Source organism: Armigeres subalbatus, chromosome 2 (genome assembly GCF_024139115.2).
Source record: "Armigeres subalbatus isolate Guangzhou_Male chromosome 2, GZ_Asu_2, whole genome shotgun sequence".
NCBI lineage: Eukaryota > Metazoa > Arthropoda > Insecta > Diptera > Culicidae > Armigeres > Armigeres subalbatus.
Genome location: NC_085140.1, coordinates 228,924,936 through 228,941,149, shown reverse-complemented (window position 1 = coordinate 228,941,149; position 16,214 = coordinate 228,924,936). Strand labels below are relative to the sequence as shown.

The 16,214-nt window shown below is 38.4% G+C and overlaps 1 protein-coding gene across 8 annotated transcripts in view; it reads left to right on the top strand.

Moving 5' to 3' along the window:
- The window catches only part of LOC134215990 (probable cytochrome P450 303a1), an 89,772-nt gene that overhangs the window by 51,072 nt on the left and 22,486 nt on the right, over positions 1-16,214 (top strand). The window contains exon 1 of one of the 8 annotated variants that reach the window (XM_062695037.1): positions 7,843-7,909. The exons of 4 other annotated variants lie outside the window; for them this stretch is intronic. Coding sequence is in view for 1 of the 4 variants with exons in the window: in XM_062695042.1 (XP_062551026.1) it covers positions 7,950-7,962 (13 nt within the window). In the remaining 3 variants the exon portion in view is untranslated. Of the gene's footprint in view, positions 1-7,842; positions 7,910-7,934; positions 7,963-8,023; positions 8,372-16,214 lie in introns of those variants that run through there. 3 more of the 8 variants (XM_062695043.1, XM_062695042.1, XM_062695040.1) reach the window with 3 other exon arrangements.

Here is a 16,214-nt window from a genome sequence, read left to right as displayed (position 1 = left end):
CGCTTCTGATCTAAGGCCATTTTGAATTTTGGCCCTTCTATTTTTGGCCGTTTCAGCTCCTGCATAAGGCCCTTTTGTACTAATCCTTTCAAACTTAAGCTATTCGTGGTTTTTGGCCCTTCTGAAGTAAGGTCACTTTGAATTTTGGCCCTTTTGTTTCAAGCTCGTTTTAGGTCCTTTTGCACTAAACTCAATTCTCGGTTTTTGGCCTTTTTGTACTAAGGCCGTTTTAGTCCCTGCCACAAGGCCCTTTTGCGCTCATCTTTCCAAACTTATCCTATTTATCGTTTTTGGCCCTTTTGAAGTAGGGTTCTTTTGAATTATGGCCCTTCTGGTCTAAGGTCGTTTTAGCTTCTGCATAAGGCCCTTTTGTTCTAATCCTTTCAAACTTAAGCTATTCATGGTTTTGGCTTATTCGTCGTTTTGGTTTATTCGTCGTTTTGGCCCTTTTGAAGTAGGATCATTTTGAATTTTGGCCCTTTTGTTTGTAGGTCGTTTTAGTCCCTATTCGTGGTTTTTGGCCCTTTTGAATTTAGGCCCTTCTAAACTAAGGTCGTTTTAGTTCCTGTCGTTCGGGCTTTTCGCACTAATTCTGTCGAAACAAAGCTATTCGTGGTTTTGGCCCTTTTAAGTAATGCCCTTTTAAAATTTGGCCCTTCTGATGCAAGGCCGTTTTGCACTCATCTTTCGAATTCAAGCTATTTGTGGTTTTGGCCCTTGTAAAGTAATACCCTTTTGAATTTTGGCCCTTCTGATCTAAGGCCATTTGGAATTTTGGCCCTTCTATTTTTGGCCGTTTTGGTCCTGCATAAGGCCCTTTTGTACTAATCCTTTCAAACTTAAGCTATTCGTGGTTTTGGCCCTTTTGAAGTAAGGTCACTTTGAATTTTGGCCCTTTTGTTTCAAGCTCGTTTTAGGCCCTTTTGCACTAAACTCAATTCTCGGTTTTTGGCCCTTCTGTACTAAGGCCGATTTAGTCCCTGCCACAAGGCCCTTTTGCGCTCATCTTTCCAAACTCAGGCTATTTATCGTTTTTGGCCCTTTTGAAAAAAGACCATTTTGAATTTTGGCCCTTTTGTTTGTAGGTCGTTTTAGTCCCTATTCGTGGTTTTTGGCCCTTTTGAATTTGGGCCCTTCTGAACTAAGGTCGTTTTAGTTCCTTTCGTAAGGCCCTTTTACACTAATTCTGTCGAAATCAAGCTATTCGTGGTTTTTGGCCCTTTTTAAGTAAGGCCATTTTAAAATTTGGCCCTTCTGATGTAAGGCCGTTTTGCACTCATCTTTCGGAATTCAAGCTATTAGTGGTTTTTGGCCCTTGTAAAGTTAAACCCTTTTGAATTTTGGCCCTTCTGATCTGAGGCCATTTTGAATTTTGGCTCTTCCATTTAGGCCGTTTTAGCTCCTGCATAATGCCCTTTTGTACTAATCATTTCAAACTTAAGCTATTCGTGTATTTTTACCCTTTTGAAGTAAGGTCACTTTGAATTTTGTGTTTCAAGCTCGTTTTAGGCCCTTTTGCACTAAACTCAATTCTCGGTTTTTGGCCCTTCTGTACTAAAGCCGTTTTAGTCCCTGCCACAAGGCCCTTTTGCGCTCATCTTTCCAAACTCAGGCTATTTATCGTTTTTGGCCCTTTTGAAGTAGGGCTCTTTTGAATTATGGCCCTTCTGGTCTAAGGTCGTTTTAGCTCCTGCCATAAGGCCCTTTTGCACAAATCCTTCGAACTCAAGCTATTCGTTGTTTTTGGCCCTTTTGAAGTAGGATCATTTTGAATTTTGGCCCTTTTGTTTGTAGGTCGTTTTAGTCCCTATTCGTGGTTTTTGAATATTCGTGATTTTCGGCCCTTCTGAATTTGAGCCCTTCTTCCTTCCATAAGGCTCTTTTGCACTAATTCTGTCGAAATCAGGATATTCGTGGTTTTTGGCCCTTTTAAAGTAATGCCCTTTTTAAAATTTGGCCCTTCTAATGCAAGGCCGTTTTGCACTCATCTTTCGGATTCAAGCTATTTGTGGTTTTTGGCTCTAGTAAATTTAACCCTTTTGAATTTTGGCCCTTCTGTTCTAAGGCCATTTTGAATTTCGGTCCTTCTATTTTAGGCAGTTTTAACTCTTTCATAAGGCCCTTTTGTTCTAATCCTTTCAAACTATAGCCATTCGTGGTTTTTGACCCTTTTGAAGTAAGGTCACTTTGAATTTTGGCCCTTTTGTTTCAAGCTCGTTTTAGGCCCTTTTGCACTAAACTCAATTCTCGGTTTTTGGCCTTTCTGTACTAAGGCCGTTTTAGTCCCTGCCACAAGGCCCTTTTGCGCTCATCTTTCCAAACTCAGGCTATTTATCGTTTTTGGCCCTTTTGAAGTAGGGCTCTTTTGAATTATGGCCCTTCTGGTCTTAGGTCGTTTTAGTTCCTGCCATAAGGCCCTTTTGCACAAATCCCTTCGAACTCAAGCTATTCGTCGTTTTTGGCCCTTTTGAAAAAGGATCATTTTGAATTTTGGCCCTTTTGTTTGTAGGTCGTTTTAGTCCCTATTCGTGGTTTTTGGCCCTTTTGAATTTGGGCCCTTTTGAACTAAGGTCGTTTTAGTTCCTTTCGTAAGGCACTTTTACACTAATTCTGTCGAAATCAAGCTATTCGTGGTTTTTGGCCCTTTTTAAGTAATGTCCTTTTAAAATTTGGCCCTTCTGATGCAGGGCCGTTTTGCACTCATCTTTCGGAATTCAAGCTATTTGTGGTTTTTGGCCCTTGTAAAGTAATACCCTTTTGAATTTTGGCGCTTCTGATCTAAGGCCATTTTGAATTTTGGCCCTTCTATTTTTGGCCGTTTCAGCTCCTGCATAAGGCCCTTTTGTACTAATCCTTTCAAACTTAAGCTATTCGTGGTTTTTGGCCCTTCTGAAGTAAGGTCACTTTGAATTTTGGCCCTTTGTTTCAAGCTCGTTTTAGGTCCTTTTGCACTAAACTCAATTCTCGGTTTTTGGCCTTTTTGTACTAAGGCCGTTTTAGTCCCTGCCACAAGGCCCTTTTGCGCTCATCTTTCCAAACTTATCCTATTTATCGTTTTTGGCCCTTTTGAAGTAGGGTTCTTTTGAATTATGGCCCTTCTGGTCTAAGGTCGTTTTAGCTTCTGCATAAGGCCCTTTTGTTCTAATCCTTTCAAACTTAAGCTATTCATGGTTTTTGGCCCTTTTAAAGTAAGGTCACTTTAAATTTTGACCCTTTTGTTTCATGCTCGTTTTAGGCCCTTTTGCACTAAACTCAATTCTCGGTTTTTGGCTCTTTTGTACTATGGCCGTTTAAGTCCCTGCCACAAGGCTTTTTTGCGCTCATTTTTTCAAACTCAGGCTATTTATCGTTTTTGGCCCTTTTGAAGTAGGGCCCTATTGAATTATGGCCCTTCTGATTTTATGTCGTTTCAGTTCCTGTCATAAGGCCCTTTTGCACAAATCCCTTCGAACTCAAGCTATTCGTCGTTTTTGGCCCTTTTGATGTATGATCATTTTGAATTTGGGCCCTTTTGTTTGTAGGACGTTTTAGTCCCTATTCGTGGTTTTTGAATATTCGTGGTTTTTGGCCCTTTTGAATTTGGGCCCTTCTGAACTAAGGTCGTTTTAGTTTCTTCCATAAGGCCCTTTTGCACTAATTCTGTCTAAATCAGGCTACTCGTGGTTTTTGGCCCTTGTTAAGTAAGGCCCTTTTAAAATTTGGCCCTTCTGATGTAAGGCCGTTTTGTACTCATCCTTCGGAATTCAAGCTATTTGTGGTTTTTGGCCCTTGTAAAGTTAACCCTTTTGAATTTTGGCCCTTCTGATCTAAGGCCATTTCGAATTTTGGCCCTTTTTTTACCGTTTTAGCTCCTGCATAAGGCCCTTTTGTACTAATCCTTTCAAACTTGCTATTCGTGGCCTTTTTTGCTCTGTTTTAGGCCCTTTTGAACTAAACTCAATTCTTGGTTTTTGGCCCTTCTGTTTTAAGGTCGTTTCAGTCCCTGCCACAAGGCCCTTTGCGCTCAACTTTCCAAACTCAGGCTATTTATCGTTTTTGGCCCTTTTGAAGTAGGGCTCTTTTGAATTATGGCCCTTCTGGTCTAAGGTCGTTTTAGTTCTGCCATAAGGCCTTTTTGCACAAATCCTTCGAACTCAAGCTATTCGTCGTTTTTGGCCCTTTTGAAGTAGGATCATTTTGAATTTTGGCCCATTTGTTTGTAGGTCGTTTTAGTCCCTATTCGTGGTTTTTGGCCCTTTTGAATTTGGGCTCTTCTGAACTAAGGTCGTTTTAGTTCCTTTCGTAAGGCCCTTTTACACTAATTCTGTGGAAATCAAGCTATTCGTGGTTTTTGGCCCTTTTTAAGAAATGCCCTTTTCAAATTTGGCCCTTCTGATGCAAGGCCGTTTTGCACTCATCTTTCGAATTCAAGCTTATTTGTGGTTTTTGGCCCTTGTAAAGTAATACCCTTTTGAATTTTGGCCCTTCTGATCTAAGGCCATTTTGAATTTTGGTCCTTCTGTTTTTGGCCGTTTTAGCTCCTGCATCAGGCCCTTTTGTACTAATCCTTTCAAACTTAAGCTATTCGTGGTTTTTGGCCCTTTTGAAGTAAGGTCACTTTGAATTTTGGCCTTTTGTTTCAAGCTCGTTTTTAGGCCTTTACACTTTTCAAACTCAATTCTCGGTTTTTGGCCCTTCTGTTTTAAGGCCGTTTCAGTCCCTGCCACAAGGCCCTTTTGCGCTCAACTTTCCAAACACAGGCTATTTATCGTTTTTGGCCCTTTTGAAGTAGGGCTCTTTTGAATTATGGCCCTTCTGGTCTTAGGTCGTTTTAGTTCCTGCCATAAGGCCCTTTTGCACAAATCCCTTCGAACTCAAGCTATTCGTCGTTTTTGGCCCTTTTGAAGTAGGATCATTTTGAATTTTGGCCCTTTTGTTTGTAGGTCGTTTTAGTCCCTATTCGTGGTTTTTGGCCCTTTTGAATTTTGGCCCTTCTGATCTAAGGTCGTTTTAGTTCCTTTCATAAGGCCCTTTGCACTAATTCTGTCGAAATCAGGCTATTCGTGGTTTTTGGCCCTTTTTAAATAAGGCTCTTTTAAAATTTGGCCCTTCTGATGTAAGGTCATTTTGCACTCATCTTTCGATATTCGAGCTATTTGTGGTTTTTGGCCCTTGTAAAGTAATACCCTTTTGAATTTTGGCCTTTCTGATCTAAGGCCATTTTGAATTTTGGCCCTTCTATTTTAGGCCGTTTTAGCTCCTGCATAAGGCCCTTTTGTACTAATCCTTTCAAATTTAAGCTATTCGTGGTTTTTAGTTTTTAGTGTTTCAATATCGATTTAGGCCCTTTTGCACTAAACTCAATTCTCGGTTTTTGGCCCTTCTGTTTTAGGCCGTTTCAGTCCCTGCCACAAGGCCCTTTTGCGCTCAACTTTCCAAACTCAGGCTATTTATCGTTTTTGGCCCTTTTGAAGTAGGGCTCTTTTGAATTATGGCCCTTCTGGTCTTAGGTCGTTTTAGTTCCTGCCATAAGGCCCTTTTGCACAAATCCGTTCGAACTCAAGCTATTCGTCGTTTTTGGCCCTTTTGATGAGATCGATTTTAGATTTTGGCCCCATTTCGTTGGTCTGATAGTGATTTTTGTGGCCCTTCTGAGCTAAATTTGTTTGTTCTCATAGGCCTTTTACTTCTGTCAATCAGGCTATTCGTGACTTATTGGGCTTTTTAGTATTGGCCCTTTTTGACCCTTCTGATGCAGACTGATGTTTTGTGTCATACATTGGAAGGGAAAAAGAGGGGTTTCATTGATGCTTCAACATGCTGTTTGGTTTGGGTGGTGTGTGGTATGATGGGTGATGTGGTGGAGTTATGGTGAAGTTTGGGTGATTTCAAGGGCACATTTTATATAGTTTTCATTTTGCATCTCTTATTTCCATATTATATTATATGCGGTTTGTTTTTTGGAATCGTTCAAAATTGCATCAGGGTCTTGCAAAGGGGTGGGGGTGTCGTTGGTTGAATAATCTTAAATGTATTTGACGTCATATTTTAGTCGGCCTTGAAATTGGAACAATTTTCAAAATGTTCGTGTAATTTCATTTTTAACCCTAAGTCTTGGAGACCCATGATGTTAACCAACCGTCAGTTAGTCATAACAATTATATCAATAATGTTACAAATAACAATACTTGAAATAATGTCTCTGTCAAAATGGATGAAGAAGAAATTTCACGATCGTCATAACTTGTTATAACCATAATATATATGCTTTATTTATAGAAAAACAAATGCCCAACATTTTTTGGTAGATAGAATTGGAAACGATTCTTATCACCTTCAGTATATCTTGATTTAATCGAGAAAGGCATCGTCACCGCTAGGTGGATTAATTTGGGTTTTTTCCTGCAACACGCAGAAAAATGTATTGTAGAATCAATAATATTTTGGTTTGAATTCAACAATAAATATTTGTAGCTCAGAGCTAATAATATTTTCATTTTGAACCAATCCAGAATATTGTTTTACCTAATCATGGCGACTGCACGATTTTGTTTCAACAATATTATTTTTGGAACAATCATCAATATGTTTTGATTCAATTACACGAACATGATTAATCTAACAATAATTTTGTTGAAATAATAACTTTTCTACCAAACGACCTTTTACAATCAAAAGAAATAAACAATAATGAGACCATTCAGTATACAACAATTTATTCATTCCTTGAAAATAATTTTACAAAATATGAACCCGTTTATGATAAAATAATATGTTTTGAACATAGTTCCGTCCCAAAACATACTTCCTCCGAGATTATCGGTGTCGGTCTTTGCTGCCTGGCATCGTTATGCCGGTAAATCCTCTGTAAGCAATGGAAGAAGAATTAATCTTCTTCTTCTTATATACATAAAAATGAATTTCTGTCTGTCTGAACCTTATAGACTCCGAAACTACTGAACAATCGGCGTAATTTAATGCAGGGTTTCGGGCCGAAGGTTCTTAAGTAATTGGAGACCCTCCCTTTGGAAAGGGCTATCAAATAAAACAGAAATTTCTGCATAACGAAGACTAATCAGAGATGAATCAATTTTGAACGAGACTCTGGTATATAATAAGGAATATTTTGAAAATAAATTAGATTTTCACTGTTGTTCGCAAGGTGGGTTCCAAGATTGAACGAAAATTGGCCTTCTCAAAGGACAGGTAGCAAACTTGCGGAAGGTAACCCATTAATCAGTCGCCGAAATGTACTCCAGTGTACTTGTTTTGCAAAATCATGAAGTTTGACATGTCGCACGATGGATTTCGAAGCCGATCTGCCAGTGACCATTTTTTCCGGGAGGGAGGTAAACCCAGCACTCCCCGGAATATATCCGGAACCATGGCCATTGCACAAAAATTGACCTCGGTTCCTAAAACTATAGGAATTTTGTGATCTATTCCAGAAGATTGCTTGAAAATCCGTTAGAAATTGGCTGAGCTGCGTGGTTTTAAATTTTGAGTTTTGTCGTAAAATGGGGGTTGGGGACGTACGTGTTATCGATATACATGATCTGTCCCATCTATAATTTTGTTTCATATTACGAGTTGAGATTGAATCATATACGCACTGTAACAAGAACGATTGCGGTTAACCGTTTTAAACCGCGCTGACCCATGCAAATCTGAGCATTAAATCTCCATTCTCAAAGAATCGAATGCACGTGGTGTCTAGTTAAAGGCACCTCCAGTTTAAGCAAAGAGTCAATCGTTCCTACCATCAGCACAAAGAACTTGTCCATGAACGAGTACTCCGGGTGCGCATCCAAGAAAGTAAAAGTGGGGAAAACCTTATATTAGAAGTAACTGCCCGTTGGCCATGCTTAGTCTATATTAGAAAATCGTGTGTGCTAGTGGAAAACTGCGCGATCCATTAAGTGCGCGAAATGTGAGTTACGCAAGATAAATACCGTTGGAGAAAGATATATATGCAACAAACGGGTGACTGGTTATGATTTCGTAAATGCTTCTGATGATGCTTTCGCAACCTTTGATTTGCCTCTTACTAGAGGCAGGATATTGAAGTCGTTGAAAATGATCACAAGCGAATTGCGACATCTGCGGAAAATGTGTCACCAGTTAATGAAAGTTTCTTTTATGAAATACAGTGATGTTATAAAAGTGTTATGTTTATTGTGTGTGGAACTGAATATTATTTAAAATAATAATATATCTATCATTTGATGGTGAATTACATGATCGTTGTTTAATATTCTATTATTCGCTTGTGACGACCTGTGACGACAAATAAAAATGAGAAAAATATGAGTCCTTTCAGTCCATTCAATGAACTTCGTATCAATCTCGATGTTCATGTTTAAAAATTTTGTGTTGTTTTAGGTTTTTCAAAGTGAGTAAAGTTTAGGTTCTAGATGTACATAGTTAGTAGTTTAATGGTGATGTATATAAAATCAAGCTTTTTGGGTTGAAATGTGGCCGAGCAGTGAACGTTAACAAGCGCAGGAGAGGATACTGCCCAAATGGCTATTCTCGCTACCTTCTACCTTTTCCATGGTCTCACTAGAATATTTTTTTTTTCTATTTAATTACAATTTTTAGGTTTCTCATATTTTTATTTGTATCTTCGTCACCGGTATAACATGTGGATATCTAAAATATCTTGCTTGCTATTGAGCTTTAGAATAGTATCTACTCGTATTTGCTTTTTGTTCGAGCTGATCATAACAATTATCACATATTTCAACAATGCTTCTTTATTAGATGAACAGTTTTGTTTACTTATAACTAATGTTTCATGCAACAAGATTATAGAATAACTATTAAAGTTTTAGGATTTCGCGATCGGAATTAGGTATCAGTTGTAAAAGGTTCTACCGAGTGGCTTCCTGTGTCATCGCGTAGAAAATCGCAGTACCTTACAGGGGGAAGTTTTGAATCATTTTAAACAATGTTCTCTGATGTATAACTTTTCTATAGGTAAATTGAATTTTTTTCTTCCAAAAAACGAGTGGAGATCGAAACTCCAGTTGTTGGTCTTCGTGGTTTTGTTTTCGTTCATTTCAGGTGTAACTTTGCGTATTCTTTCCGTCTCAGTTACTCGAACGTTGTTAAAGTATGTGGAACAGATACGGATCAGATGGTCTCCCAGTTGACTGTACTGGCTATCAGTTCTGCCTACACTCAGAAGACCCATTTCATTATTCTACATTAAACCTTTTCATATATGTATCATGTTCTAGCAATCTCTAGAACTGGAAATAAACTCCATACCATTTCCAGTACTATCCTATACCTTCAACCAAACAATTCTTATAGTAACTACTAGAATTGTAAATAAAATATAGCTCGCTTCCTATATCCTATTAAAATATCATTAATTGCATTCCTTTCACATCGGCAACCGGTTAACAAGTCCGCATCATTTAACCTTTGCCACACATTTCAATAAAATTTCGATAGAACTTGTGGCTTGCAGTGATCAAATGACCTGCTTCAACATTTCTTTCTCCTTTTCTACTTTGACTTTCATTCTTACGTGGCAGGCGTCAGATTGACTTTACAATTGAGATAAAATCATCAGAACTTGTACATTGATTATCCGCAAGACAGCCGATCATTTAGTAATTTGCGTTCGATCATTTAGTAGTTCCTCAATAACTCATTCCAGAAGCTGAATTTCAAAATGTGCTGTATGGTGGACTTCTAGTGCGAAGGTTTTTCTACAACTGCTTAATGGTTCGTTGTTATAATTCCATACCAAATTTCAAAACGACTTTTCTGCTTTTGTAAACAAAGATTTAAACGTCGATTCGACGAATCTGATAGCACTCCCACGCAAACCACTACGTAGATGAAGACTTCTGCTACCTGTTGATGGTGTTGGTTGCGTGGGAGTGCTCTCAGATTCTTCAAATCAACGTTTGAATCTTTGTTTACAAAAGCAGATAAGTCGTTTTGAAAATTTGGTACTGAATTCAACTAATAACCGAATTATAGCGCTACCTGCCGCTACCCTAGGGGGTCGTACACATATTACGTAAGCATTTTTTCTAGGTTTTTCGACCCCCCCTCCCCCCATGTAAGATTTTTTTCATACAAATGATTTTTTATTTATATGGAGCGTAAGATATTGACCAACCCCCCCTCCCCCCATAAGTGCTTACGTAATATGTGTACGGCCCCTAGCTGCAAAAGACAGACCGATTTGGTTGCAGCAACTCAAATGGGACTAAATTCAGTTGTATATGGGTCACATAAATTTTAATGCAACATGTGTGCCGGAAAACTAAATGATTGGAATTTTGATATCATTTAGTCTAAGTTACTGAAACTATAGCTATACCTTCGTTACTATGAAGTGAAATTCAAACCACGATCCATTAGGTAGAGTTGTAGAAAAATCTTCGCACTAGAGGTCCACCATACAACACATTTTAAAACTCAGCTTTTGGAATGAGTTATTGACTAAGTACTAAATGATCGAACGCAAATTACTCAATGATCGATAACATTCTTGGGGCAATCAAGCTTTCAGTCAGTATACAACCAAAGAGTCCACCGGGGTGGGTTACCAAACCTTCTCTCAGGTTGCTTGTAACTTGGTTGGCACCACGAGGAAGTAGAATTAGGAGTTGTTGGCTATTAGGCTATGAAACACTTGAAGTGCCCTATTTTATTTCTTCAGGCAAGCATAACCTAGGATTTGGTTTTGGTATGGAGGAATAAGTGCGTCAGGAATGAAGCATTTGTTTTCGAGGTCCTCCTCGGGTGATAGCGATGCTGTGTCATTCCCAGGTAACCAATAAGCATTAAAGTAATCACTATAGTAGCATTATACTGGCATTGCATATGCTCCATGCCGTATATAAGCATTTCGAAAACCTGGCTGTTCTAAATAAGCATTCTCAAAGCAATCATGAGAGGCATAGTCTTATAATAGCATTTTGAATGCACAATGTTGTTTTTCGTTAAGTGCAATGAAACAGCTACATTAGTGCCACTTTAAAGCCTGTAGTGTTCATACGTCGAACGTTTTCCAATATGGAACCATATAGCAGGGACTATTTGTCCAATGAACTTACAGTTAAGGGGCCATCCACAAAGTACGTCACGCTCTTAGGGGGGAGGGGGGTTCCGAGCAGCGTGACGACTCATACAAAAATTTTAGAGTTTTAATACAAAAAGTGTGACGAAGGGGGGAGGGGGGTTGAAAATCGCCATTTTTTGCGTGACGTACTTTATGGATCTTCCCTAAGAATAGAAATCGCTACGTGCACAATGTTTTTTCCATTCCGACCATTGACAGGAGTACTTATCGTTAACCCAACCTTATCACTAGTTACATAGTTTAGCTACATTTTATTATTATTGCACTATTTTCGATGGATGCATTAAAGCAGCACTACTATAGCTGTTTAATTGCACCTGGGTATGACGTTTGTGATGGTTGCATTAAGAGATGAGTTGGATTAAGTTTCAATGTTCCTGAAGGGGCGTATTGTTTATGTTGGGCAAAATTATTCCCACTACCATCTCTCTCTTATGGGCCAGCTGGTAAGGGCGATGACAACTACAGCGTCAGGTGGCAAGAGCGCGAGTTCGAATCCCTCTCGAAGAAAGTAAAAAATTGTGTTCCATTTTAAATATGAAAATACAATAACGATATAATATGAAAAAAAAACTATGTAAAAAAATTAGAAAAAATAGGCCATTAAACAAGACTTTTGTCTTGTTTTTAAAATTAAGCATTTATTCAGCATTTCGGATGCTGAATAAATGCTACTCAGCAAAATTTCTACTTTAAAGTAGGATTAAGCACTTTAAAAGCCATATATTGGGCCAATACCTGCATTAAAATAGCATTAAAGGCGACTATAGGGTTTATTGGTATTTAATGTTTTGTAGTAAAGGCGCATATAATGCCACTTAAATGCTTTATATAATGCTTACTGGTTACCTGGGTGGTCATACTTGCGGATGTACTGTTTGTGCGTAACATTGCTTAGCCGAAGCGAATATGCCGGCGTTTATGTTTATATTGCTGCTGCCCAGACTTAAGCGATTTCATCGCCGCGATGGCGACAACTAGTCGCGACGATTCTATGGTTGGGTCGCTCCAGGCAATGCTCCATTTACGCTTTCATACAAACGGCGACGCAATTGTCCCGTCGCGTGTGTTTGAGAGAACCTTTACGATTTAAATATCTCGTGCATGCAAATGGCAAAGTGGTTCAAAAACATGATTCGATGAATAATCAGTGAGATAACTGCACTATTAGTGACATTCCTATATAAGTAAATTTTCTTTCCATTCCTTGTATTCACCATGCGTTCCTCTTAGACATAGTTTATGTCAAAAATTGTATTTAATTTGGTTTAGAAATCTCACAATTAAATTTTACCAGTTAACCCAGCAGACGTTGTCCTGCATAGAATGCAAAAAATCGCGTTGTGAACTGTCCATGTGAAATTTATATACGAATCTTACTTTAAGTTTTCCGCGATTTACTCCGGTCGCACAAAAATTGAACAAAAATTTGCCATTTTTTTTTAAAGAATCTGACAAGGGAATCATTATATTCTTTTCGAAATTGACATACAAAATGTTTGTTCAATTTTTGTCCAATTCGATTCATGACACTGTGATTATCAGCCGAACTGTGATTATCACTTATCACAAGCAATGATGACTGGATGAGTAGAAGATACAACTTTTATCGATGTTTTGATGTAATTAGTGTTACCAGACGTACTCTTTTAAGAGTACATGTACTCTTTTTGGGGCAGAAAAATTACGTACTCTTCTTTTTCGGAGAAAATGATCATATGTACTCTTTTTAAATATTGTCAGCACCAACTTGATTTTCAAACTTAACATTGCAAAGTGCATCAATTTTCCTTAGTTTGTACAAAAAAAGTACGCTAAGATTGTGTATGTCACGTTTTAAATTGAACATATTTATTATTTTCATGATATTTAATTTATTTAACTGTTCCTAGACACGGCGAAATTTAAGATAGGTCTCCAGGTTTTTTTCGAGAAATTTAGATATCAAAATTCTGGAAAGTAATAGATGAGCCAGCCCTAGGCTGAAAATCTCTTTAATAAAGTGTTTAAAAAGTTGTGAAGCCAGCACGATCATATGACAATCAAATATGACACTGACAAACTGCAAGCTGGACCGAGAACATTGTCCAACCATGCATGGAAATTGGGAACATTATTTAAACGTTCGTTATCATACTACAGGCTGCGTTCATTCAAGCTTTTAAACCTATTATTCAGATATCAGACTGTTTCATACCGTTTTGGCTCAAATCCCGAACACGACTGATATTCCGAACACTGGCGTTTTGGCACCTTAAAACTAAAAATTCCATCGGTTTTCAGTTCTGCTGATCAAGATTACAAAAATACAAAGATTACAAGAATTCAAGATCCTATGGAGAGAATTATACGAATAAAGCCAAAATGGCCATTTAAAAGCGAGCGATCGGCCATGCGCCATGTTCGGAATTTGAGTCAAAACGGTACATCATTTTTCCTATGAAGAGTTGATCTTTTCAATTTCCCCAATAAATTTGAAAATATTAGATTAGTTTCTTTGGGATTTATTCTATGAATAGTTCTTCAACTTTTTCACTTATATCTAAGAAAATAAAATGGCTTTTATAACTCACGAAAGCAGTTGACACGTTATTTTGTCACAATAACTGTCGGTGTTAATTTTGTTAAATTCATACACAATTTAAAGCTATGTCCATTTAGAATCCGGAATAATCAAATCATCTGTATCTCGGTAACGGATTGAAGTACAAATAAGGTTTATACATCAAAAACAAGGGTAATTCACTGTACTTTAAAGAAAAAATATTGATACAAATCATTTCTTCTTGTTTTTAGTGAAAATTCGCACCTTCTTCTTTATTCCTCTCATCAAAAGTTGCACACCTCCGGAGTCAACTTCCTTGGCACATTTGTTCCACATTTTAATCATCTGAGTCGCGTCCCGAGCTGTTTTTCCACTTTTTCCACTTTTCTCAAGCTTCCGCTTCATTACTGCCCAAAATGTCTCGATGGGCCGGAGCTGTGGGCAGTTGCGTGGATTTATGCTTTTATCGATGAAAATCTTCGTTATTATCGCGGTACCACTGGATGACTTCCCGGCTGTAGTGGCAACTCGCCAAATCAGGCCAAAACTTCACGGGACCTTTATGGGCTTTATGGAAGGTCGACCGCGGTTTTTGAGACATTCCTCCTTGTACAGCTTCGAGTCTATCGTCCTATTCGTCACAAACACTTAGGTCTTTGCTCCACCGCTGCATATCGCTTGCCAAAATCATCTGTTTTTTTTGCAAGTTTGTCCAAAAAGAAAACCTAAACTTCGCAGGAACTACTCTTTGTGCCATCACCATGTAGTTTTTGGCTTGGTAGCTGTCCGAAATCCATTTTGACGCAGGTTCCATCGTCGATGAGTAGGATTATCAACGTGGGTGTGCAGACTTTTTTCTCTCCTTTCGGCTTCCATCTGGAATAATTTTTGACACGCTGCACGAAACTTCGTGAAATTTATACCATAGCAAGTGGGCGCCTAGGTAGACAAACCGCTGTAAAAGTATTCTTGCAGCGGCCACTTTCCGTGCCGCTGCAATACAATAAATGATTCCGGATTCTAAATGGACATGGCTTTACGATACAATTTCATACTACAAATATTAACAAAAATATACCGTTTTGACTCAAATCCCGAACACTGGCGTTTCAGCGTGCTAGAATTCAAAATTCCATCGGTTTTCGTACGGAAGATCAAGATTACAATCAAATTCAACATCCATCCCATGCAAAGAACCACGCGATTAATGACGAAATGGTCATTAATATCCAGGTGCTCGAAATAGGAGTCATGTTCGGGATTCGAGTCAAAACGATACAATATCAAACTTGAATTATAGATAAAAAAAAATCATGAATTGTACTCTTTTGTACTCTATTTTCACTTTTTGTAAATGTACTCTTTTTAGTCAAACCGAATCTGGTAACACTAGATGTAATTAAGCTTGAGTAAAATGTATGGGCGTACGGTGGAACAAATCTCCGCTCGGGATCGATTGTATTTTACACCGATGGTTAAAGCTGAACAATCAAGTTGGAGCAGGCGTGACTGGTCCAGTATCTCGATTTCCATGGGCAAGTGACCAACTGTGTTCCAAGCTGAAGTTCAGAATATTCTTGAATGCTTTAATTTATGCTTACGTCGAAATTACAGGCATTCAAATATTTGCATAATGTATTTGCATAAGCAGCGTTGAATGCTTTGAAATGCGCAACATGCACATCCAAACTCGTTTGGGAATGTGTTCAGTCACTCCAAACCTTAGGTAGTCGGCATTGAAGGCAATTAACAAGCTGATATGCTGGCCAGACTTGGTTCATCTCGACAATTCATAGATCCCGAACCATTTTGTGGTGTATCTGCGTGTTCTCTTAGAATGGAACTCAAATTTTGGGAACATTCTAAAATAGAGGACATCTGGAAAAACACCTTGATTGCGTGGCAATCTAAACGTTTCATCACACCAAACGTATTTATCTGTCTTATAACAGGCCATTCCCCGAGCCGATATCACTTGAAACTGTTAGGAAAACTTCAACATAATGTATGTCGTTTCTGCGGCATGGCATACATGTAGAAGACTTGGAACATCTGTTATGCCATTGTCCGGCAATTTTAAAAAAGAGATTACAGTTCTTCAACAGGGGGCTTATAAAACCCTCAGAAGTTTGGAGAACAAGTCCCAATATGGTAGTACGATTCATCAGAACCATAATATCGCATTGGGATAACGCTGGTAGTCAAGATGATGCAATTGCTCTACAACATAGTAATGATGTGTTAACTTGACAAAGCTAGATCAAATGGGGCATATATCACAATAGATCTAACAAATGGTCGCAGTGATTAAGATACACAACAAGGACAAACAAATCAGCCGAACGCCTTACCAACTCACTATGGGGCGGCTCCATACAAGTAGGTGGCCGAAAATATTTTCATTCCATTTCAGCAATATTTCACACTTATATAGTAGATTAATGTCTAGAATATGTGAACAGTATGCGGGTCATTATTGCTTCTAAGGTCTGTAAACTTCCTGGAATACAGCCTTTTAATCTCCATGGAATATATCCCTTTTATCTACGAACGTAGCATGTACACAGCAGTCTATAGATA